General features: G+C 48.8%; 1 protein-coding gene across 7 annotated transcripts; it reads right to left on the bottom strand.

Moving 5' to 3' along the window:
* Positions 1-2,202: 2,202 nt before the first annotated feature.
* On the bottom strand, positions 2,203-23,035 carry LOC108940520 (zinc finger protein 704-like). Of its 7 annotated transcripts, none has more exons than XM_029246058.1 (10): positions 22,424-23,035; positions 20,153-20,358; positions 10,219-10,322; positions 9,490-9,731; positions 6,861-6,961; positions 6,076-6,322; positions 4,979-5,071; positions 4,661-4,758; positions 4,471-4,572; positions 2,203-4,067 (listed from the first exon to the last, which is right to left on the bottom strand). In XM_029246058.1, the coding sequence occupies exons 1-10, from the start codon at positions 22,685-22,687 to the stop codon at positions 3,758-3,760; spliced, it is 1,767 nt and encodes a 588-aa protein (XP_029101891.1). In that variant the 5' UTR covers positions 22,688-23,035; the 3' UTR covers positions 2,203-3,757. The 7 variants fall into 7 exon arrangements, with proteins under 7 accessions (XP_029101891.1, XP_029101893.1, XP_029101894.1 ...); XM_029246060.1 differs by having other exon boundaries at positions 4,471-4,569; XM_029246061.1 differs by lacking the exon at positions 4,979-5,071.
* Between the last annotated feature and the right edge of the window lie 870 nt (positions 23,036-23,905).

Below are 23,905 nucleotides of genomic sequence, written 5' to 3'. Positions count from 1 at the left end.
CTTTCAACTGACCCTCATCCGCCGCTCCTCTATGGGTTACCTAGGAACCAATGTCCCATACGCGGTTTAACCCAGAACAACAAAACCTCCAGTCAGTTGACCCTAACCGCGGAAGCCTACGGTTTTTGATACAATGTTAAGGTTACAACTATTGACCAATTTATACAGCTGGGTAATTTTACTGGAGAAATTGAGGGCAAGTACCTCATTCAAGGGTACTACAGCTGGAGATCGAACCTGCAACCTTGGGATCCAACGGCCGCAACTCTAACCACCACACTACCAGCTGCCCCTACTTATACCGACTCAAGCAAGGAATACAGTCATTGGCGGGATTTGAACCCGGGTCCTTTCAGTCCATGACGGCAACTCTAATGACTGCGCCACCTGCTGCCCCGCGTTTCTCATCCTGTTACGTCTTTTGTGTTTATTAGCGCAGCCCTGACTGCCTGCTGCTATCTGTGGTCACACGGTCCTGGGCGGTCAAAGGAAGGGCTCACAGCAGGCCCGGACACAGGCCAGCTGTACAAGCGCAAGCGAGAGGGAGAAACTGAGTGTGAGCAGGAGCAAATTAAAGGGAACAAGTGACCAGAGCACGATAATAATGAGAAACTGCTGCCGGAGACCATTCCGGGGGCCGCGGCTGGTGGGGGCCTCCTGCTGAACTTCCTCAGTGGAACTTCTGATGGGAACCACACACATGTTCTGTAATTTAGAGAGGGCTTTGGGATAAATACGGACCGCCACTGAATTAAACAACATATTTTGACAATATCGTTCAGCGATTACATAGTCAGATGTGCCTCTGCTGCGGATTGGGTTCATTTGACCTTTTTCGTGTTCGGATTTTCCCCTTGTTTTGTTGGTATGGCAACCGTTGTTTGGGGACACATTAAAAAATGTTTTTTTAATCCATTAGAAAAAATTACTGAAGAAAATCATCAGATCTCTGTTTTTTGCACATCTCTCAAAATAACAAACTTATTGCGATTATACTAATTTGACACTTCCGCAGCCAGCAAATTTAATATTTCACCTATTTGTTATTTAGATTGTTTAGTATTAACGGAGTTCCGCTTAATAAATCCATGGACAGTCATTCTGAATTTGCCAGTGGTTTTGTAACAGTTTAAGCCAGTTAATGTACTGTTCTGAAATTAATTTGGATGGAAGCACAAATAAAATCATTGTCCAACATTGTCACCACTTCCTCCGAGTCCCTGGAAATTATTATTTACATTTAAACGTATTCATTTTAGGAGACACTTTTATCCAAAGTGACTTACGATGTAATTACTATGTAATATTTAGCTGACATCTCTGTCCAAGGCAACTTAAAATACTAGATATATTGTACCGTATTCCTTACAACTACCTACCCATCCACATGACCCAGAAATTTAATCCACACGTCCAGACAAACAATTTAGTCACCGATTTATCTGAAACACATTTCTGGACTACGAGGGGAAACCAGAGCACCAGAGGAAACCCACAAGAACGGAGGAGAACATGCGAACGCTATACAGACTAAGCAAGATTCAAACCCACAGCCCAAGAGCTGTGAGGCACTAGTGCTACCTGCTGTGCCACAGTCATATTTATATTACATTTATTCACTTAGATACTTTTCTCCAAAGTGACTTACAATGGTTATTATGTAGCATTACTAGTCCACACACCTTATTCACCGCAGTGACTTATACTGCTAGATACACTACTTACACTGGGTCATTCATCCATACATCACTGGATGACACTCTCTGTGTCACTCACACACTATGGAGGAACCTGAACAGCATGTCTTTGGACTGTGGGAGGAAACCAGAGCACCCAGATGCAATCCATGTAACATGCAAACTCCACACAAACTGAGCGGAGATCAAACCCACGTACTCTCGCACCCCCCAGGGCCTGAGACAACAGCGCTACTCGCTGTGCCACCGTGCCGCCCATAGTAAGCAGTCACTAGTGATTCTAATGACAAAGGATATAAAAAGAAAAAAAACATTTCTGTTTTGTTTCTTGTGAACTGGAGCACAGCTCATTTGAAGTATTTTAAGGACTTTGTTGCATGGATAAAAAACATCAGGTATCATTTTTAAAGTTGCAAATGCTGGGACCGGGTCCTCTAAAGGCCCCTTAATGTAATACTGTACCTACAATCTGTTTTTACACACACACACACACACACACAAAAAATCAAGGCTTGCTATGAAGATATGAAATGTAAAAGCTAACTTTTTTTTTTTTAAAAAAACTCCTTTGGAAATAAGTGTAAGAACTTGTGCGTTTTATTTCACCACTAGCAAAGGAAAATGTGTCACTAAGATGACAACCTAAGATGATGCTGAAAGTGTCATTTAGATGCCAGCGAAGGTGCTAAACAAATGTTTCGACCCAAGTAACACGCAAACATACACTGGGGTTGGGGCAGAACCATGGTCACAGCGGCCATGGTCCAAGGGCAACGTCATCTGCAGATTCCCTACAAAACGTAGTGCAAACATGGCTGATAAAACACACGAAACGTTGAAAAGTCTTACAAAACAGAGTTTGAGAGACAGTTACAACTGCCCATTTCTACATGTAACACACACACACACACACACACACACACACACACACACACACACACGCGCCGAAGGAAAAGAGGATTCCCGAAACACATTAAAGCGCCGTTTAAAGTGCTAAAGACACAGGTGGTCCTAAAAAGGTCACTAAGAAGGCAGCCCATTTCCCACCACCTCTGCTTCTCGGAACACTGAAAATAGCCATTACTGTCGCATCCTGCCTGAGAGAAGCACAGACAGCACTTCCTTTGCATGTTTTCAGCTGCACGACATATTCACGAGAGAACGGCGAGAGTTGTGTCCATTTTTCCTTTAGGTAAATCCCGCGATTACTTTGTCCAGCCTCATATTCCGGCAGCTTGAATAGAACACGCAGTCGGACACGTCCCACCTAAGGTACCGACTGCATCCTTTCGACCGACCGTCGTGGATTTGCCGAGCAACCTCGGGTCGCTTCCTCCAAGCTCAGGTTCGGCCGAATTAAAAACACCACGCGAGAGTTGCTCGCTCAACACCCTCGGTGTACATTCTGCAGTATTTGTGCTTCTGTGCATCCGACCCTGTGGGCCTCAGATATGCCCATCAGGCCCTGCCCCCCTCGAACCCCTGCGAACTTTGGAAAAGGTGTGCAGAAGCGTGCTCCCGGAGGACAGTGCAATACTGAACAAACGCGATACGGCGGTACCCCGGCGGAGATCTGGAGGCTGTTATACAAATATGCTCTCCCTTTGGGTTCAAAGAGCTCTGCAACGAAGAAAAACATTAACATCGCCACACAAGCAGTAAAAAAAAAAAAAAAAAAGTTACGACATTTCATTTCTATTTTTAAATGTTATTCCACATGGCCTACCGCGCACAACAAACCCTATCGCACATGTGTCAACTGAGAAATACCGACCCGTACAGAAGAAAATGTGAGCACGGCCTGCAAATGCGTGTTCAACTGGCCAGGATCTTTTTTTTTTTCCCCCCCCGGGAATGAAAGTATTAGAAATAGACACGAAAATTCCTGTACAAACTCAGGTTTGTGGGGGAAACCTGCATATTACAAACGTGGCCTCGTCGCGGTCCGCTCTGCCGTCGCACGTAAAACTGCGGAAATTTCAACGCTGTCATCGTGTAACAAAGTCTATACACATCAATAAGAAAGAAATGAAAATAAAATTTGTTTTGGCTGCCACAAATCAAAATTCCCATGACGAGGAGCAGCGACTACAGTGTTGAGCTGTATAGAAACGTAGCTGCTGGTTTAAGAAAGTTCCACTGTGTCCCGGACAACGGTTTTTATTAGCAAACGAACATAGAAAACAATGTATAAAAGCGTCTTCTCTCTTCTCACTTCGTAAGGGAGCCGAAAAGGAAAATGCACCCGAAATCGTTCCTTTCCACATATTCTCGTTATATACAGATGCCTCCCCATTTTTTGTTCCTTCCGCACCAGCTCGAGCCCCCGGCACCTCCGGACGCTGCTCTCCATGCACGCGGGCCCCTTTGCTGCCAAAAGAAGCACGTTACGAAGGACATCCTGGAAGATTTTCATGTCCCCCCCCTCCCCCGAAAGGTCAAAAAAAAGACACACTGTTCTCCACGGGGGAAAAAAAACGGAATTATACTTAAGACACCAAAAGCTGAAATCTTTCCGGTGCAGCAAGCTGGAATCAGTCACTGCTGGTCAAAGGTGAAGACGACGGCGATCAGAAGTGTATAAATAAGCAAAGTGGAGCTGCCTGGAGCTGTGAGGAAAAGTGGCAGTGGGCGGGACCCTTGCTACGCAAGCGCTTCACGAGAGGGGGGTTCCGCCCCACCCTGCGGGTCGATGGACAGCCTGCGTGTCCTTCGGAGACAAAGCGAAGCTCCTCCCATTGAGACGGTGGCCCCGCCCCCTCAGTCCACAAACCTCTGGCAGGCTTTCTTCCAGCGACAGGCCGTGCACCACATGTCCCGGTTCTCCATGCCGTACACCTTGCGGCACTTCTTCCCCTCGCCTCGCGACTTCCTGCTGGGCACAAGACACGTGAGCCACCACGCATTCCGAATTTATTTAACAGGGCGTCACAGATTAGGAGCATCACCCCGGCAGGAGGTACCTGAGCAGACCGGCCGCCCTCGGCGGCGAGGAGAGCACCGTGGGGGGTAGCGGTCGCTGCTCCGGGCAGCCCTTCGTCTGGCTGTGGGGGGGGGATGGCTGCGGCGGCCAGAGAAAGCACCGGTCACAACACACACACACGCACATATTCACACGCAGAGGGAAAGACACACACGCACACACACAGAAACATGGTGGCGATGGGTTCAAGTCAGTGCGGCTTGGTTCGGGTTCTCACAGGCTACACACAAAGTGTGCGAGGTCCCCTGTCTACCCTACCCCACCCCCCCGTTACCAGGACCGGTTGCCAGCGACTCACGAGCGCCCACACCACCGAGTGATCTTCCCGCCGTGTGTGACGGACGGAGCCTGCCAGGACACACCGAAGCTGGTGGAGTTGGGAATGGCCGGCCTGTCAGGGTAGAGCGAGCGGCACAAAGGAAGGGGGGGGGGGTTACACGGAGCAGGTCGTCGCGCCGCACGCCGTCGCTGTGGGTTCACCCAGAGTTCAGTGTGGGATTGGGCCTCATTTACATATTATCACACTCGCGCATTCCGCCAGTCCTTCGTTAAACAGGAAGACGGAACGACGCGCTCGTTCGCGCACACGGATGCCGCGCAGAGCCCGGTCCTCCTGCATTAAATCCTGGATTAAGAGATCTAAGCAAGAGCCGTAATAAATCGCAGCGTATCAGATGAGGAAGGCTTAGTGGGGTTCGTGCAAACGTTCGTCGGCCCTCGAAGGCAGCGGCGGCGGCGAGCTCTCCTGCACACGGGGAGGTCTAAGCGAACAACGTCCCCAAAGAATGACGACGACGACAGCATTAACACTGGAATCATCACTCCATCCGCAACTCCGTGTCCGTACAGTAACTACCAGCATCTGGCAACATGAAAGTGACAGCATTTAAATGTTACTATAGTCTTAACTGCGGCTAGAACTTCTGCACGAAACCATTTCATGCAGAAATTCTAGCCGCAGTTAAGACATACTGCCAATGACAAACTGAATCGAGATTTCGGCGACATCTACGAAAAACGGAGGTATAAATTAATTTATTTCTCACTCATCCTTATTTATAAGGATGTCACCCACAAAGCCTTGATCATTACCTGCCTATCTATCTATTTTTACAAACCTGCATATATTAGGTGTCAATCAACTTAATTATAATGAAAAATCTGAGCAGTGTGCGCGGTGTCATTTTAAACCGTGAATACCGTATGGTTCCACAGGCAGATTTATCGTCCCCACTCCAGTGCATCCTAACCATGATGAAATTAGCAGGATCTTGCACCTGGTTTTCCTGACAGCTTACGAAGGTGGTTTATTCGTAATCGCTGTGGAATTTAGGGGCCGCTGAACAAATGCTGGGATGGACAGCGAGCGAGGAGGCTGAACACGGAGGACGGTACCTGATAAGCGTGGTCTGTGTGAATGAGGTAGAGCGCGCTGGGGGCGGAGCGACTTAGGGGCGTCATCAGCTTGCCACCCCCATCGGGGCGTCCTGGGTCAGGGGGTGGGGGAGGGGGCGGTGAGAGCACAGGTCGAGGCAGCGGCGGAGGGCCCACCAGACCCTCGGCCACAGACTCAGTGTTGAGCTTGATCTCCGTATAGTAAAAGTCCTCCTCCCCGTCACTGCACTCTGAGTCACAGGTTCGCCTGATCGGGAAAACAGACGTTGGGGCCAGGAGAGACAGAGATAGGGATTGATGGATCAGAAGGGGCGCGCAGAAAAGAAGAGAAAAGCAAGCTGTATTAATAAAATCATCATTCATTATGAATTAAATGTGATTAAATGGCGTCAAGGCTCCTGCGAATTGGTTGCTCTGCCGTAACGCTGCCCCGCATTGATTTTTCGCCACAACGCGGCCCAGCACTGCATATGAATGGGGTTGTGTCAAGTCCCATCAAAATCCCGACAAGAGGCTCGTGTGGTCTTCTCACAGTGCCATTTAGAACAGGTTAACTACTGATGCTCGATGGTTTTTTTTTTTTTTTTTTTTTTTAAGGAGAAAGATGAGACAATCGCTCTCACTCTACAGACGGAGAAGTGGAAGGAAAAAAATTAGATGAGTGGAATATAATAGGATTTTCCTTAAAAAATTTAGATACTTTTGACACTTCATTTTTTTCCAGCTTGGTTTTCTGCAGCTGTGGTACAGACGTGTGCGCGCGCGCGTTAGGCTCTCTTTCTTACCCCAGGTGCATGGTGCGGATGTGCTTCTGGATCCCCGCCGCTGTCCCGAGGACCTTCCCGCAGTTCTTCCACAGACACTTGAACATCACTTTCATGGAGTTCTGCGGAACACATCGGAGGAAGAGCGAACAGACGCGGGCTTGAGCACTCGACGCCGTGAGGAAACGTTCGCTTAACTCTACGAGCATTTGCGATGTTTAGTCTTTTCAGGAGACATTGCTGGCACCAGAAGTGCTGCCAAGCTGAAGGATACTGTACAGCAGCACAGCGGGTAGTGCTGGAGCCTCAGAGCTCCTGAACTGTGATTTAGAACTTGAGGCTCAAACCTGCCTGTGTCTGTTGGGAGACTCCGTGGACACTGCATACCCTTGACACGCGTGAGCGGGATTCCTCCCTCAGGCTAAAGACACGCACAGAAGAAGTCGAAGGTAAACCGCTTCTTTACCCTCCGTCGCCATGGAAACAATACAAACGGTCGCCACGAGTGAACTTTGACTCGACGGCGCTTAGCCCTATCTTAAAAGGGAACATGAAATTTCCCTTTTGAAATTTGGATTTTTGAAAATAATTGCTGGCTCCCACCGCCTACGTCTTCGGTATAATTTCGAGAGCCCGACTGCATGCGCCAAGGCAGCCGCTCAGCGTGGGTTAAGGCAGCGCAAAGGACGGAATGGACCTCCTTGAGGCCGCCGACTTGTGCGATCCTCACGCGTGTCACACAGCCTTGGATTTCCAGTCTTCATTTCGTTAATTCAATTTCCATACAAAGTAATTAAGTTACTCGAGCGAACAAGGGGCGCCTCTCACGGCGACAGCGGTTTTGTCCTCCGGATTAACGTGCGCACCGCGGCGTAACAATGAAATATGCGTCTCCATTGTTGCTTAACAAAGGGAAGAAAGAGAGGGATGGGCGCGCTGTTTCTCGGGCAATATTGATGGATTGGGGGTCATTTTCATATCAATTGCGAAGTTGTTTTTCGCTCTCCGTGGCCCAAGCCTGGTAAACAACCCCCCCAGCCCCACACTTATCCAGGATGTCCAGCTTTTCTTTAATAATAATAATAAAAAAAATAAAAAAAAAAAACCCACCGTGCATCTTTCTCAAGAGTGTGGGGGGGGAAAAATGTTCTTATTATGGCCGTATTGATATTCTTTGCTCTTGTTCGTCCTCTCAGTAGGAGCGGCGATCAATTAACGTGACAGTGGCAACACTTGCGTCCGCTGCATCCACAGCGTTATCGATCTAAGGCGGCACGCTGGATCTCCACGGCTGTCAGTGAAGACATTAAACTCCTGAAATTAATGCCTGGTGCGCCCCTGCTTGTTTGTAAAGTGCTACAACAGGAAGAACGGCAGCGAGGTGGTGCTCGGATGGAGACGAAGAGCATCTTCAGAATTTGGCCTCGATGCCTCAAAAATTCCATCATACAGATGACAGCTTGAAGACAATAGCAGGCTAATGCCTAGATCTTCCCTTGCAGAGATTGGGGGGGGGGGGGGTCGGCGAGGATGGCGATACGGACGCCGTCGGGCTGGCGGATCAGCTGTAAACTGGTTAACTGAACACGCTCTGGGAAGGGGAACGGTGTAACAAAGACGGGATCCCAGGCGTCGGGCGGAACCGGGCACCCGCACGCCACTGAGACAATACCTGCGCCTTGCATCTGGTGTCATCATCCCGTTTGAAAACCGCCATTTCGGGATCATGAGGAGAAAGTGTCCCATCAAAGGAAAAAAAAAAAAAAAAAACACAACACACACACACAAAGCTCCGGCTGGCTTCCAAGCCCACCCCCGAGATCCCCCTCCTGTTGTTTACCCTGTCTAACGCACTACGTCACGGCAGCCGCCGGTGCCGCCGCTGTTGATCTTCCCAGTCACGTGTCCGCTCTCCCCGTGGGAGACGGCACATTAGGTCACAGCCGGCGGGCTCGCCGGCGCTGCAGCCCTGCCAGTTAAAGATCCTTTGTCTCTGTGGCCGCACACCGAGCCGCCGAGCCCGTGAGCTTAAACGGAAGGGGAAGCCCAGGTGCAAATAACAAAACAGCCTGTGAATGGACACACAGCCTGCCTTAGTACTCTACAAATCATTTGCCCTTAATCAATCAATGATTGATTGATTGACTGGGTGTCAATTAAGGGAAGGCTGGTAGCATAGTGGTTATAGCTCCTACCTTTGGACCCAAAGGTTGCAGGTTCGATCCCCAGCTGTAGTACCCTTGAGCAACATACTTACTCTAAATTGGTCCAGTAAAATTACCCTGTTGTATAAATGGGTAAATAATTGTGACCTTATCATTGTAAGACTCTTTGGAGAAAAGCATCAGCTAAATGAATACATGTAAACGATCAATCATTTGCATTACTTGAGAGTCAAATGTCTCGTAATGCAAAAATGGTACTTTTGCTGAGATGTACGTCGCTTTGGACAAAAGCGTCAGCTAAATGAATACATGTGAATGATCAATCGTTTGCATTGACTTGTATCCCATTGGAAAACTGGAGGTTTACAAAAGCGAGCAGCTGTATCAACACCAAGCAAGATCACAATGGGGAAAAATAAAGCTTAGCACCCAGAGCCAGTCTAGTTCAGCTGGTTTTCACCACCAGTGGGGTGGATCCAACTCACTTTGCGCTTACGAGGGATCGGCTCATCGAAGAGGAGGTTGCTCCCGTCGGGCTCGTCGATGGCGTCATCAGGCTGAGCAGGGGCGGCCGGCATTCGGAAGGGCTTGACGCTGTCGGCGGACAGCGGTGGGGAGGGCGTGGATGGATTGGACTGGTCGCTCGGGATGCTGCAACTCCAGTAGCCGCTGCTGTAGCTGGAGGGCGTAAAGCCGCCGTCCTTCCAGGAGCCACTCAGCGCCTCGGCTGGATAAAGGAGACATCGGCGTTCGCAGCCAGTTCTCCGAAAGACGACTAGGTCTCAGAGCACACATATGAGAAACGACGACCACCGGAGCAAAAGATGTCAATGATGTAAAGCTAAGTAGAACTACATGGCTAAGTAATACAAAACACGCAGAGTCCGTCTTTATCGTCTCAGTTATTAATATATAATAATAATAATAATAATAATAATAATAATAATAATAATAATAATAATAAGTTGATTACCTGACTCTTTTACCCAAAATAAGTTACAGTGTTTGACTCATCCCTTCAACTGGGTATTCTTACTGAAGCAATTCAGGGTAAAGACCAAAGATGCTACAGCAATAGCAGAGAGTGGGACTTGAACCAATAACCTTTGGGTTACAAGTCTCAGCATTACTAGCTGCTGCCACAGCAAATGAGAAATCAATAGTGCGAAAGTGCCTCATGTTGACCCTGGACCCCGGAGCTCACCACTACTCACCGCTGACTCGGACAGGTGGGCTGCGCACCAGGGGGCTGGTGGACAGGCTGGTGAGCACCATGGCCGCCGTCACCTTGTCCATATCGGCCTCCTCCTCGGATTTCCTGCGGGGTCCCGAATCGGAAACAGTTAATTCCCGTCTCGACGTCGAATCTCTACTCTCCCAACGCAAACTTCGTCTCTCCGACCACGAGATCCGCATTTGCGCTGTCGTGCACAGGTGTTGTGCGCCATTAATCACCTCCATATTTTCACCCAAGGGGGAGAAAAGGGGACAAATATGCAAACACACGCATCAAATTCATCATTAGTGCTCTCATTAGGACAAAACAGTGCAAGGCCCCTGTCTAATGAGAAATTAATAGGTAGGGAACATTAAACTCAAAAAACACACATCTACCTATGCAAGTAATAGTGTTAGTGTGAGAAACGTGGTTTTTACCATGCACAATTAACATATTTCTGATTTCTTCAGTTCAGTTTTTATAGAGTGCCCTTTGCACAGGGCAGCACAGAACTTCTTATCGCTCTAGACTTTTTTCTAGGGTAGCTGTGACCAGGACAGGGGGTTCGAGAGTTCAAAAAGTGTCACGCTTGACCTGAAACCGTGGGCCGTGGATATGAGCGGCTTTATATGTCGTTTCCTCTCTGCGGTTCACGGCGCTGCGCTACAATCCTCTCCATTAGCAGCTTTCTGACCCCGGCAGTGAATCGGCCGCGCGAATCCTTTTCCCCGCAGCGCCGCCTCAAATAACCCAGACTAATATTATCATAAAACATTATGTAGACTTTCGGGGGGGGGGGGACAAAGGCTTTAAGTGTTTCAGTCGGACCCACTACTCTTACGGTCACTGGGAGGAGGCACATTTTCAAGTTTACGCCGTGAAAAACGGAACACCCTCAGGGTGGCATTATGCAAAAATATGTAGTTTAACTCAATTTTAAAAGTTACGCGATCGGTTGGATAAATTTGTTTCCACACTTTTCTAATCTGCTTAATTAGTTGAGAGTAATATTTTCATTTTTTACCATTACCGCATTGCCCTGGGCGTTCCAGCGTTCTTCGCCTCGTATGATTAATGGTCATTGACTTATGTGTCAAAAATCTACCTTACCACCCATTTAGAATTGTGACACTGGATATTTGATGCAGCATATTTAGGGATCTAGGGTTGAGCACTGAGAGGAAAATTCAGGCTAAAAGCAGACAGGAGCAGCCAGGTGAGTCGCACGGTCACAGGCACAACTCCACTCCGACTCCAAAACCATTGTGCTGAATAAACTTAGAAACGCGAAGCGACGTGTTCGAGTCCAAAACCAAGCCTGCAAATTTAAAGGGCGTTAAAAGCCTTCTGCAACCATAGAATAATTCAAGTCTTCTGGGACTTGTTGAAAAAGGAGGGAAAGGAGGGATTCAACTCCAGTAACATCTACCGACAGTCATCAGTAGGTGGCGTAGTGGTTATGGCTGCCATCTGCAGATCGGAAGGTTGTCCGTTCGAATCCCGCCTACTGCTACGGTACTCCTGAGCAACGTACTTACCGTAAAACTGCTCCAGCTGCATTAATGAAGAAAATCATTGTAAACTCCTTTGGAGAAGAGCATTAGCTTAATGATCGGCACACAGAAGCTTCTGATTCACTTGTAAGGCTACAACATTTATTTTTGATTTCCAAATTAAATCTAAAAACCTCAGAAACTCATAAACAGAGCACAGTGAACCCAACCCATGACTTTTTAAACATTTGTTCCCAGCCGTAGGAGCTGCTAAGGGGATATAAAACGTTACAGCCTATGCCGTCACCTGCATTTTTATCAGAAAAAGGCTCTACAGTGTCACTGAAATGAAACACACAATGCCTGTAATGACAGCGAGCCTGGACCACACACACATTATGAGCTAAAAATCTCTGTTTTTCACATAGCTGCTACATATTATTCCATTGCTCCACTCGAGATCCATCCCGTGGCCCGCTGGCTCTCCGTTGTTGATGCCAGTCGTGTCCGCGGTGCCACTTTGCCAGCTGCAGCCTGTCCGAGGCGGGGCCGCCGTGTGTGTCGGCGAGGCCGCCGGCAGGGCTGCCGAACGGTCCGCTGAGCGGTCTGCTCGGGCCCCCCTCCAGCAGGTTGCCCCCCGAAGCGATGCGGCCGTGCGCCGAGATGAAGCCACAGGGAGGCCAAGTCTCTGAAGCCATCCCTCATCCCTCATCCCCCTGGCTCTCTGGTTTCCAGCCTTCAGACCAAACACAAGGCTGGGCCGCGCCTGTACGGGCAGCCGCGGATCTATTTATAGAGCATGACGGAGCACGGCCCCAGCCCCGTTCTGCTCCCTCGCTCCGTTTATACAAGCTCGCAGACAAACAGCACTAATTGCACAATGAATTACTCAGTTCGGGAAATTAACAATATAAAAAAAATAAAAAAAAAAACTCTTCTTCATTTACCCTCTGCAGCTGTGATCGGCGACCGCAAATATAACGGAGGAGAATAACCCGTTTCATTTCCGTTATGAAAGAACATTATTATGGTGTTGATCAGTTGCACGCAAGCTCGAGCGCAGAGGACGCAGCCCAGCAACACCCCCTCCGAGATCCAGAGCCTCAACCCCACGGCTCCAAGAGCTACCCTTTGCCCTTTGATTATAACGACCTGGTCACAGGTCAGCGTCCACATTACGTTCACATTTATTCACTTAGCTGATGTTTTTCTCCAATGTGGCTTACAGTGATTTACCCATTCATACAGCTCGGTACTTTGTATTGGAGCGATTCAGAGCGGTTGCTGTGCTCAAAGGCACGCCAGCAGGGGTCGGGATTAGAATGTGTGACCTCTCAGTCCAAAGGCAGGAGCTCTAACCGCTACGCCACCTGCTGCTCCTACAGCGAATTGCTCGCACTCATGCTGCTGCGTCCACTCCGAAGTGGTGGAGAAACGAAAGCAATGAAGGAGCCGAAGGAAGAAAGAAATCACCTCCTTCTGCACAGACAGAGAAAAAGAGAAAAAAAAAACGGACGAGGAAGGATGGAGAAGAAGGATAAAAGATACGGATACGAGTAGGAGTTGCAGCTACTCGGCGCTGCCTCCCTCGTGACTATTTTTATCCAAATGCTGGTGACAACAAAATTCGAGATTCGTCTGCTCCACTCCAATATCCGTGTGTGTGCGCATACATGCGAGATCACGTGTGCGTGTGTTCCGAGCCCGGAGTTTGGCGAGGGGTACCCAGACGCACCAGGCTCTCCGCTGACACGACAGCGATGCGCAGCCCACCCTCACAGACGGTGAAGGACAAATGGGAGATGGGAGACAAAGAACTAGAACGCGGCTGCCGTGCCGTCGATGAGGTCATCTTTCCAAGCAAACACAGCACTGCTGAGGACAACAAATCGAACCGGATCCTCCTCCGCAGCCTCACCTCCTTAGTGTCCACTCTTATGTATATTTCATATTAAAAATTACAGTCATAACAACTAAGATTCAGATCACAAGTCATTTATTTATTTAGCTGACTCTTTTTACAATGATTTACCCATTTATGCAGATGAGTTTTTTTTTTTTTTTACTGGAGCAATTCAGCAAAAGTATCTTGATAAAGACAACTAGAGGTAGGATGTGGAATTTGAACCTGGGTCCTTGGGGTGTAAGGCAGTGGCTCTACCTACGACGCTACCTGCGTTACAGTACAGTATTGTGTCACTTCTTTTAGAGAAAACTACTGTCAAAATGTGGTAACTGTACAATTAACCCAATTATGTTAATTTAGCTGAAGCTTTCCCCCAAAGCAACTTACTATTATTTACCTGTTTATACAGCTGGGTAATTTTTACTGGAGCAATTCAGGGTAAGTACCAAAGCAAGGGTACTAGAGCTGGAGGTGGGATTCAAACCTGCAACCTTTGGGCCTCCATGCAGCAGCTCCAGCCACTACACTACCAGGTGCCCATCCTCAGATTTAACACTTTAATTTCACATATTACCTAAAATGGATCAAAAAAATCTTTTGCAAAATCTAACTTTAAAGTAGGCTGTGCTTGAGACAGAGAGCGGGGCTATCCAATATCTATAGTGATTTCCACATTAATGGCGGGAAACATTATGTGCAGCACCAGTGGATGCTGCTTTTACTCACTGATTTTGTCAGCCTGTTCAGATTTGCAGTTAACGGGGACACGGCCGATTGAGGGTACCTGATCATCCGCTCCACGGAGGACAGGCGCAGCGGAAGGGCTGGACACCCACCCTCTTCTGGAGGGATATATACGAGCACAGCGGGTGCAGTTTGAAAAGACGGACGCGTTTTACACGATGACACGCCGCAAGAGAATCGCCCGTCGGCTGTCAGGTGCCTTCAGAAGGGGGAAAGGCTTTCGGACGGCAGGCGTTCACAGCTGCGATAAATGTTTACAAAACGCTTCACGGTAAATTATTTGTGACATGACATCCGTGCTCCGAGAGATTTTGCTCGATCCGCGTGGAATAAAGGGGAGGGAGACAAACACGCGGGACGCGACCCAGGCTTTTCTCAACAGGCAGTGACGGCGGAGGAACCCTGACCGGTGTCGTTCTTGCTCGGAGCCGCGAACCATCTGAGGAGAACCTGTTAGAATAGGCCTGCTTTGTTTGCAGACAAAGCCTTTGCTGGGTCGGCCTTCTCCCCTCAGCCTTTTCTCTTCCGCCAGCATAACAGCAGCTTTTGTTCTTTATCAGAGCAAAACATTTATTTCCAAACGGGAGAAAACACCGCTGACTGTGACACCGTACTTTGCCGGAATCGCTCGGTTTCTCTGAAGAACCTTGGACTACAAGTGAGAGGTGTACAGTAAATTCCTTCTCTTACTGCATGTTCCCTCCCCTCTGTCCTCATCTGCAGCACAAGCAGTACAAATACTCCGGAGAATGATGTGCTCTATTTTTAAGTTTTTAATATCTTTATTCACATATAAGTAGGGGGCGCGGTGGCGCGGTGGCGCAGTGGGTTGGACCGGGTCCTGCTCTTCAGTGGGTCTGTGGTTCGGGTCCCGCTTGGGGTGCCTTGCGACGGACTGGCGTCCCGTCCTGGGTGTGTCCCCTCCCCCTCCGGCCTTACGCCCTGTGTTGCCGGGTAGGCTCCGGTTCCCCGTGACGCCGTATGGGACAAGCGGTTCTGAAACTGTGTGTGTGTGTGTGTATTCACATATAAAATATCCCTGGTAAGGGTGTCAAAGCAACTGGATGGATTAAAGATAGAGACATGTTTATAATTGGATGCTTCCGATTATTTACCGTATCGTTAGAAAACACTAAATATGAATACTGCAAAAATCACTGTTTTGAATAAAGTCAAATGTTGGAGAGCCGGTATAAAAAACAGACTCACTCACATGACATGCAGTGACAAAGGATGGCAGAGTTACAAGGGTTTTCCCCGAACCCAAAACTGTAGGGACTTGTTCTTTAACTGCAGGAACAGTAAAAAAAATAAAAAAAGAAAAAAAAGAAAAAGAAGCACCACACATCTGCCTCACTGGCACAGCAGCAGCAGCAGCAGATCCGCTCCTGTCTGGCTTCTTCGACCCTCAACCCAAAGCCATGTTTCAGGTGATACGCTACCAGCTGCTCCTTTTCGAGCAGCAACACTTTCAAAAGGCAGCTGGAGGTGACCAAGCTAGAACTGCCAACTGCCTGATACTTTTATGGTTGTATCAAGGACTTGCTGTACTTACGGCACCCAGAACCTGCTCTTTACAGGGAGCGGCCCGGACAGTGTTGGGGCCCCATGGCGGCACAATAAATTAGAGAGCCTCTCCTCGGGCAAACAGCACTAAATCGATTGCAGGAGACCATTGGTCAAATATTATTTCACACGGTCTTCAGTATTAAAATTCCTAGACACCTTCTAAATGAAAGCACCACTAGAAATTAGCATCCTATTGTTATTTAAAACTGGGGTAACAAAAGTTCTGGTAACTGCAGCCATTTTCGCCCTCAGATTTTGACGGATTCTGGCATTTAAAATAATTAAAAACACAAAAATACTTGATCTGCATATGTCATTGCACTGCAGGGAAGACATTTGCTGACAGAAAGATTTCCTGTTGGTTTAATACAGATGTTGCGAACGGAATATTGGCAGAAGCATCTAAAGACAGCAAGGCTCCAGAAGAACGCTTGGTCCTGCCTCAAACGCTGCTCCGGAACTGGTCCGGTTCTGCCGTACGGTTTATCGTGCAAAGTCCAAACTATCACACGAGAAAATGGGCAAAAAAGAAGCATCTGCAACGCGGTTGACTATATTTTACATGTTAAATTATTCACGAACAAGGAGACGTGGTGGATGTATACACGGGATATTGCATTCATTATTTAATAAAAACAAGGAGAGGTTCTGGAAATGAACGTAACGCGGCAATTTTCACTCGAGTGCTTTGAGTAATGATGCAGGGCGAGCACATTCTATGAGGCGCTCCTTTCTCTGCGTCGCAGGAGGGGTGCCTCCCACGTGGATGTGCATTCTCACACCCGGTGCATTTTCCAGCGGGGGCTGAGCGAGGACAAAACCGCTGGCGGCGCTCAGGGCTGCTCCACCCACAGACGCAGCGGCCCCGTAAAGACAAAAAAGACGAGCCCGGGTCCGAGCGGAAGGTCCACCTCGCCGTTGACGCTCGTAGCGTAGCAACGAGCACCCCGCAGCCACAACCAACTGTGCCAGCGGCAGCCCCGGCCCATTTACATCAGCCCCTGCGTTTGCCGTGGCGCCCGCCACATGCTCCGCAGCAGCCCTGGGAACGCTCGTCCGCTTCCGCGGCCGGCTGCTTCCCGACAGGCCTCCTGCTGCCAGCAGGCAATCTGCTGTGCTCCCCCCCCCCAAAGGAGCAATCCGGGAAAAGTCAAAGCATTCTCCAAACGTTTCTTTTGATGCGGGTTCGAGGACGCTGGCTTGAGACCACGTCCGATCTGATAAGGGCCATGTGACTATGAGACTGGTGCGCTCTAATAAAAGTTATTGCGGGTGAACTGGAAGGCATCCAGGCCAGCAGATCTCGGAGCTCTGCGGAGGAGAGCGCTTTTCAGATGGTAATCACATGTTTTCAAATTAGCAGCCTCAAGCCCAAGGCCAAAGAACAATGTTTTCCTTGGCAAATGTCGAGCGGCTCCGGAGCATCACCATTTCGTTCGGCATCCCCCGGACTAGACGAGAGCGCTGCTCAGAGGCTCTTTTGCGTAGGAAAGTAAACGAAGGTAGATCTTCGACAAAACTCTTTCCTAAAAGGTGTCATGCAAGGATGGCGTCTTTGGTCTCGTCTCCCTCGGCTCCAGGGTCGCCCGCAGACAATTGCGCCGAGCGGCGGGTTCCAGGTGCACAGGTGCATCTTGGGAGTGAGCCGCCTGGTGAGGTGTTACCGTCGCTCCCTTTTCCACAGCAAGGAAAGAAAAGTTCTTCATTCTCGAGAGCAACAACGATTAAATCACGTCTCCTCTGTTTTCTACCATATTTTCTTTACACCTATATGCTAGTTGCAAACAAAAACTGTTTCTTTTGACACTTCTCCGCCGCTCTGTTTCACACTTGTGGCTGAATTCTTAATGTCTTCAAAGTTAATTCGGCTAAAAGAGCAACAACACAAAACTTGTAATGCAATCTGATGATTGCACTGGACAAAAATTCAATAACAAACAAATTAAATATTGTTGTTTTTCTTCTCCCCCCCATCTGAACACGCATCGACTTTCTCTGTTTGCAATCAGTCTTATGAAAGCAATTTGGCAAATATCAGGGGATCCGCAGAAGTCTCCGAGCTGCAGCCAGCTCTCGCTACGACTGGTCATTTCCTGCGTTCCAAGGCAGACCCCCCCCCCACAAAAAAAAGAGCACGATTCCTCTGGAGGTTCACAATAAATTGCACTGATGAACTGCCAGCATATTAAATTTAACAGATATCCAACCTGCCTCATCAGCTTCTCTTCGTAAGCTGAACGTGGGGGAGGAACCGCAATGAGCCAGGATACTTTGGAGAACAACTGCATAGGCCATGAGGTGTATGCAGAGACAAACGCGACTAGTCAAAGCCACTTTTTCACAGTAACCCGAGGGCTTTCGGGTTGTCAAACACTGTGTACTTAATTCTGCAGATCCTTTCCTGTCCTTGTATGGCCCTATTCTCCTCGTTCTAGGGCTGGTGTGTCTTCACACTATAAGTGTTTCTGTATTTTACATACATATCCATCCATGATCTTGTTCAAGGCTCCAGAGTGTATCCTGGAAGTATAGGTTGTGAGGCAGGGTAGACCCTGGACAGGACGTCAGGCCACTGTGGAGCAATCTTTCTCACACACACACACACACACACACACACACACACACACACACACACACACACACACACACACACACACACACACACACCAGGCAATTCAGAGTCACAGGTTCACTTGAAACATATCTTCGGACTGTGGAAGGCAACCCAATATTAATTAATACGTAATACACACACACACACATTTTCAGAACCGCTTGTCCCATACGGGGTCACGGGGAACCGGAGCCTACCCGGCAACACAGGGCGTAAGGCCGGAGGGGGAGGGGACACACCCAGGACGGGACGCCAGTCCGTCACAGGGCACCCCAAGCGGGACTTGAACCCCAGACCCACCAGAGAGCAGGACTGTGGTCCAACCCACTGCGCCACCGCACCCCTCTGCTAATACGTAATATCACGTTAATATTTAAAGAAAATGTGAAAAAGCGAGTATTTTAATTGATGGCAGCTCAAAGCCCCACAGCTCTTCCCTTTTATACATTTTACTTGTACCATTATAAAATAGTTATATACAGTATGTTGTAGTGTCAGTGTAATTCTGTCAAGAGTAAAATATTACTTATACATCCAAATTCTTATCACAGTCCATCACTGAGGTTCAGCAAAGAGGAACAATTAGGTGTACAATCTGGAATAAGATACATGTAGAACAACTATAACTTTTTGAAACTTAAAAAAGCAGAAGCACAAACTTCCCTCCTGATCAATAGTAGGGAACTGTTTATAGAGCAGTTATTTAAAACCTGCAAGTGTATAAGCAGAAATGCAGATTCACACATTTTTGCACTGGAAATTTTAAAAGTGTAGATGGAGACGGACCCTGCACAGTCAGGAGTGCAACCTGAAAGGGAGCGCCACCGACACGTGTCGCCCTCTTGGGTTTCTAGAGTCACACGTGCTGGTTAGTGTCAATGCACTGAACAGCAGCGTATGTTGTAAAACAGTATTATAACATTAATTTTAAAATGCTCTCACACACACACACACACACACACACACAGTCTACAACCACTTGTCCCACGCGGGCTCATGGAAAGCCGGAGCCTAACCCAGCAACACAGGGCGCAAGGGGGGGGCACACCTGGGACGGGACGCCAGTCTGCCACAAAATGCTCTCAATATTATATAATTGTTCAATAAATGGACAGGAGCAGAAGCAAACCGTTTCCAGTAAAACATACAGGTGACCTGATTTTAAAGCACATGCATAACATCTGAACCGCTTGTCCCATACAGGGTCGCGGGGAGCCGGAGCCTAACCCGGCAACACAGGGCGCAAGGCTGGAGGGGGAGGGGACACACCCAGGACAAGATGCCAGTCTGTCACAAGGAACCCCAAGCGGGACTCAAACCCCAGACCTCCCGGACAGCAGGACTCGGTCCAACCCGCTGCGCCACCGCGCCACCGCGCCCCCCCCCCAGATTTTAAGGAAAATCAGTAATTTAGACAGACACACTCACGCATATATTTCTGATACAGTAAAGAAGCGCAGAAAAAAGGCAGAAGGCAAGAGAGGAGGAATCAAAACTCCTTTGGGTGGAAGAGGGGAGCAAAATCTTTGCGGGAGGGGTCAAAGTGAAATTTGTCACCTGCTCCAAAAAGACAGGTATGAAGACAACTTAGACACCGCCTTACCTGGCATGAGGGACGTCAATGCTGGAGGACACTACTTTGCGTTTCTGCTCCAGCAGGGAGACGGAGCGCGTGTGGTCCTTCTCCGGGTCTGGGATTCGACTCATCGGGCTGCAGTCAGCTCCCTCCAACACAGCGTTACCGGGCTGCGTGTCCTTGGAGTTCCTGAGCGTCTCAAGCACTGGGTGGTCGTTGCTCTTGCAGGAGCTCTGATGCAGGGAGACAGAAACAACAGGCACGCTGTCACCCACACCAGAGAGGCTTACATTGCTAATATGCAACACTGTACGCTGTACCGACACGTAAAACGTACCAGAGCGACCAGCCAGATAAAAGGATGGGCTAAAGAAAACCACAAGAGCATAGTGCTACACCCCAAATTTAAACAAATTGAAGGATGTAGCACAATGCCTAATGCGTCTCTCGTTAAAAATATCCCCAGAAATCATGGCCAAGAACCAGACAAACACTGATTATGTCGCACATACACCCATTAAGGAAGTACAGAAATGGGGAAAAAAAACCCAGAAGACTCCAACATATTAGCACAACTTTAGAACCATATTGAACACCTGTATTTAAATAATACTTAAAATGGAAATGTGAAAAAAAATGAAAAATACTTAAAATTGTCCATTTTCATTATTGTGGCTGACATTCGGCTAAAAGCACAAAGATACGGTGAGACTATAAATTCAACAGTGACGGTAAATGGAAATTGAAGGGAACGCTGAGAAAGACAAAAGGATAGAAAGTCAACATCAGCCTTATGAGTAAAAAAAACATGGTAACTGCGTCAGTGTGAAAGTGAGGCTATGCAGGAGGGAGCAGACGGGCAAACCGCAGCACCCTGGTCCAAACGTAATGACACCGTACCTGGTCCTCAAGTATGTTCCACCCATAATACCTGTCACGGGTGCGAGTCCCGTGGCGCACAGCAGGCAGCGAGTAGCCGAGCGGAAAAGAATCGAAAACATCATCATTCATCTCTCACCTCGGTCATCCTCTGCAGGTGTGCCTACAGCCTGGAAAGCTCCACGGCCCCCCTGAGCGCCAAGCGAGCCCTGCGGTACAGGTGTCAGCCAGGACAGGTATCTTAACCGGGACTTAACCACAAGGATTCTGTCAGAGAAGGTCATGCACATCATCCAGCCAGGGCTGTTTTGTTTTGGGGAGCGAGGACAAAAGACACAGCACCTTCGCCGTGCCACAAATGCTGTCTGGGATTGAGGTTCAGCTCAGGCTGGCTTGTGCGGCACGTGCGAGACTGTCTGGGGATTAAGGAATGTGCAGAAAGCAAATCCAACGTGTCCCACAGAAACAGGTCCAACTTGCAAAGAAGCGCACGTCTTTTCTGGGGCTTTTGCTCGTTCTCCGTGCTGTGTTAGTGCCGTTACTTTTCACCTGAAGTTGACCTTATGCGTTCATAGCTTCCTGTCCTAAACCATTATGTCATAGAGACATCCCCCCCCCCCCCCCGCCGCCGCCGCCCCCCCTCCACCCCAGACTGGACATAATGACAATAAATCCGTTACACCTTGTGAGCGCAATAACGCATGTTGTCAAACTGCATCTGCGCTTATGAAGAAATTAACCTCGAAAGTCACTGTTTAGCTCTTCTCTCTTATTCTTATTGTCGATGCTCGACGCACAATAACGCGGACGGAGAGGAGAGGTTGTCATCATCATGTGTCTTTATTTATACTAGAGAAATTACATCATCGCTTCGGCGGTGCCGACATGTCGGTGTGCGAGACACACACACAAACACACACACAAACACACACACACACACACACACGCGCGCGCGCACGCACGCATCTGCGGAGAAAACCAATCAATCGTCTCTCGGCCGACTCAGTGGGATGAGACGTGCATAATGGGGAATCAAAAATGCACGATGTTGACGGTGCGGCACGCGGCGGGTGGCTGCGGAGGAGGAGCGCGCGCGGGACAAGGCGCGCGCGGGCGCGAACGCTCAACACACAACCACCCGTCACCGATCGGATGCGTTTTTTTTTTTTAATCAGTTAAATTTCACGGTTTGTGTTTTGAGGGACGGCCGTTTCCACACCGCCGGTCCTTCCATTAGCGGTGGAGGAGATCCGCCGCCGACGCCGCAGCGCAGCCCATTGCACGCGCACTGCGGTGGTCCCGCACGGCGCGAGCGAGGCGGTGACTCATTTGGTGAAGGATGGGGAAAACACAGACACAGATGCCGCGTAAACACACGGACACACACACACACACACACCCACCCACCCACGCACCAACCTTGAGGGTGCATGTGAGCGGTGCTGTCGCGCGCAGCCGGTCGCCGCACGCGCCGTTTCCCTCGTCGGTGCACGACTCGCCGTCCCGCTTCAGCGGCATGATCGCGCAGGCGTCGTGTTGGAGTCCCACTGGAGCGTCGCCGTTTTCCTGCTTGACCGCGTGGAGCCCCCACGGCAGCAATGCTCCTTCACCGGCACCGGCACCGGCACCGGCGCACACCCGGCTCCCGAGCAGAGAGCGCTTCACCTGGCGCCGGGAGTGCATGTTCGCGTCCCTGCCCTGGGTCCAAAAGCTACAGGGTTCGTTCACACACTAGAGCCATATAATCTACGATAGATTCTGCAGATACAGATCAATCAATGGCTTACTGTCGGTTATTAATAATGCCGCAATTTTTTGGAGCCGAAAACACGTTCCACTGTGCCTGCTATTCACTTATCGATTCGATTGTACCTTATGTTATGGCAGCAGGCGAGGGCAAGTGACAGCATGTTTAAAAACAACAAAGCACATCTTGCATGTTTGAGTTCGAGTTCGCGTTCGTGTTCACGTTCATTCCTTTCCTCCGACCGGCTGCCGTGTCTTTCCTCCTTCGACCTGTTTGTTTTTCTGTCCGTTCCCGTGGGCTCGTGGAGAAACGGAAAACCCGACACGGATCGTGTCCATACGGGCCCGGAAACGCCATGTCAGTGTGTACAGTCCGCGCTCGAGCTGATTATTCTCCTCATTGAATCTGACCGGGACAAAGAATGACAGAAACCAATCGCATTCGTTCCGGTCGATATCAAGCGAAACCAACATTCACGACAAAACCCAGACATACTTTTCAAGCAGTGCCAGTCCAGCGATGAAATCCACTTCACATTTTGGCTCTCCGCAGCACAAGTCCAGACCGGCGGAATGCCGCCCGCGAACATGTGCGGCTTCTCTGCTGTTCGGGCTTCCCATTGGACGGTAAGGCACACGCCTCCACGACGTCACTGGACGTACGGCGGCTGTGCCCTTATCGCCTAGCAACTGACCCCCAGTAAGCGTGACATGTCACCGAGTTTTTTGTATATGTCATATATATTGATTCACACACACACACACACACACACACACACACATATATAATTTACTCACTGATATTAATGTGCATCTATACACGGTCCAATAATTATGCATATGTGCATATCCATGTGTACGACATATACACAAAGTCATACACAATAAGTTAACTACTCATGAACAATCAATGCAGTTCACGTTAGTAATTTTAGTATCTCAGTATATACTGTTATTACTCTTTCCATATATAATAAATTCTGTTTGACAATAATAGAAATTGAAAATTTTTGTCATGTTAGTAAATCCATGTAAATTTCAGAATCAGAATCAGAACGAGCTTTATTGCAAAGTATGTTCACACATACAAGGAATTTGTCTTGGTGAGAGAAACTTCCACAGCACAGACAGAATGACAGTGACAAGACAGATGAG

This window comes from Scleropages formosus, chromosome 18, assembly GCF_900964775.1.
Source record: "Scleropages formosus chromosome 18, fSclFor1.1, whole genome shotgun sequence".
Lineage (NCBI taxonomy): Eukaryota > Metazoa > Chordata > Actinopteri > Osteoglossiformes > Osteoglossidae > Scleropages > Scleropages formosus.
The sequence above is the reverse complement of the archived record's forward strand: the minus strand, read 5'-3'. Positions and strand labels throughout refer to the sequence as shown.

Excerpts from the sequence above, each read along its gene's own strand:
- LOC108940520 (XM_029246058.1), bottom strand. The coding sequence starts at position 22,687 with ATGCACTCCCGGCGCCAGGTGAAGCGCTCTCTGCTCGGGAGCCGGGTG. Across the intron at positions 10,323-20,152 it reads ATTGACGTCCCTCATGCCAG|GAAATCCGAGGAGGAGGCCG; the intron begins GTAAGGCGGTGT and ends GGGACCCCGCAG. Across the intron at positions 9,732-10,218 it reads CCCACCTGTCCGAGTCAGCG|CCGAGGCGCTGAGTGGCTCC; the intron begins GTGAGTAGTGGT and ends TCCTTTATCCAG.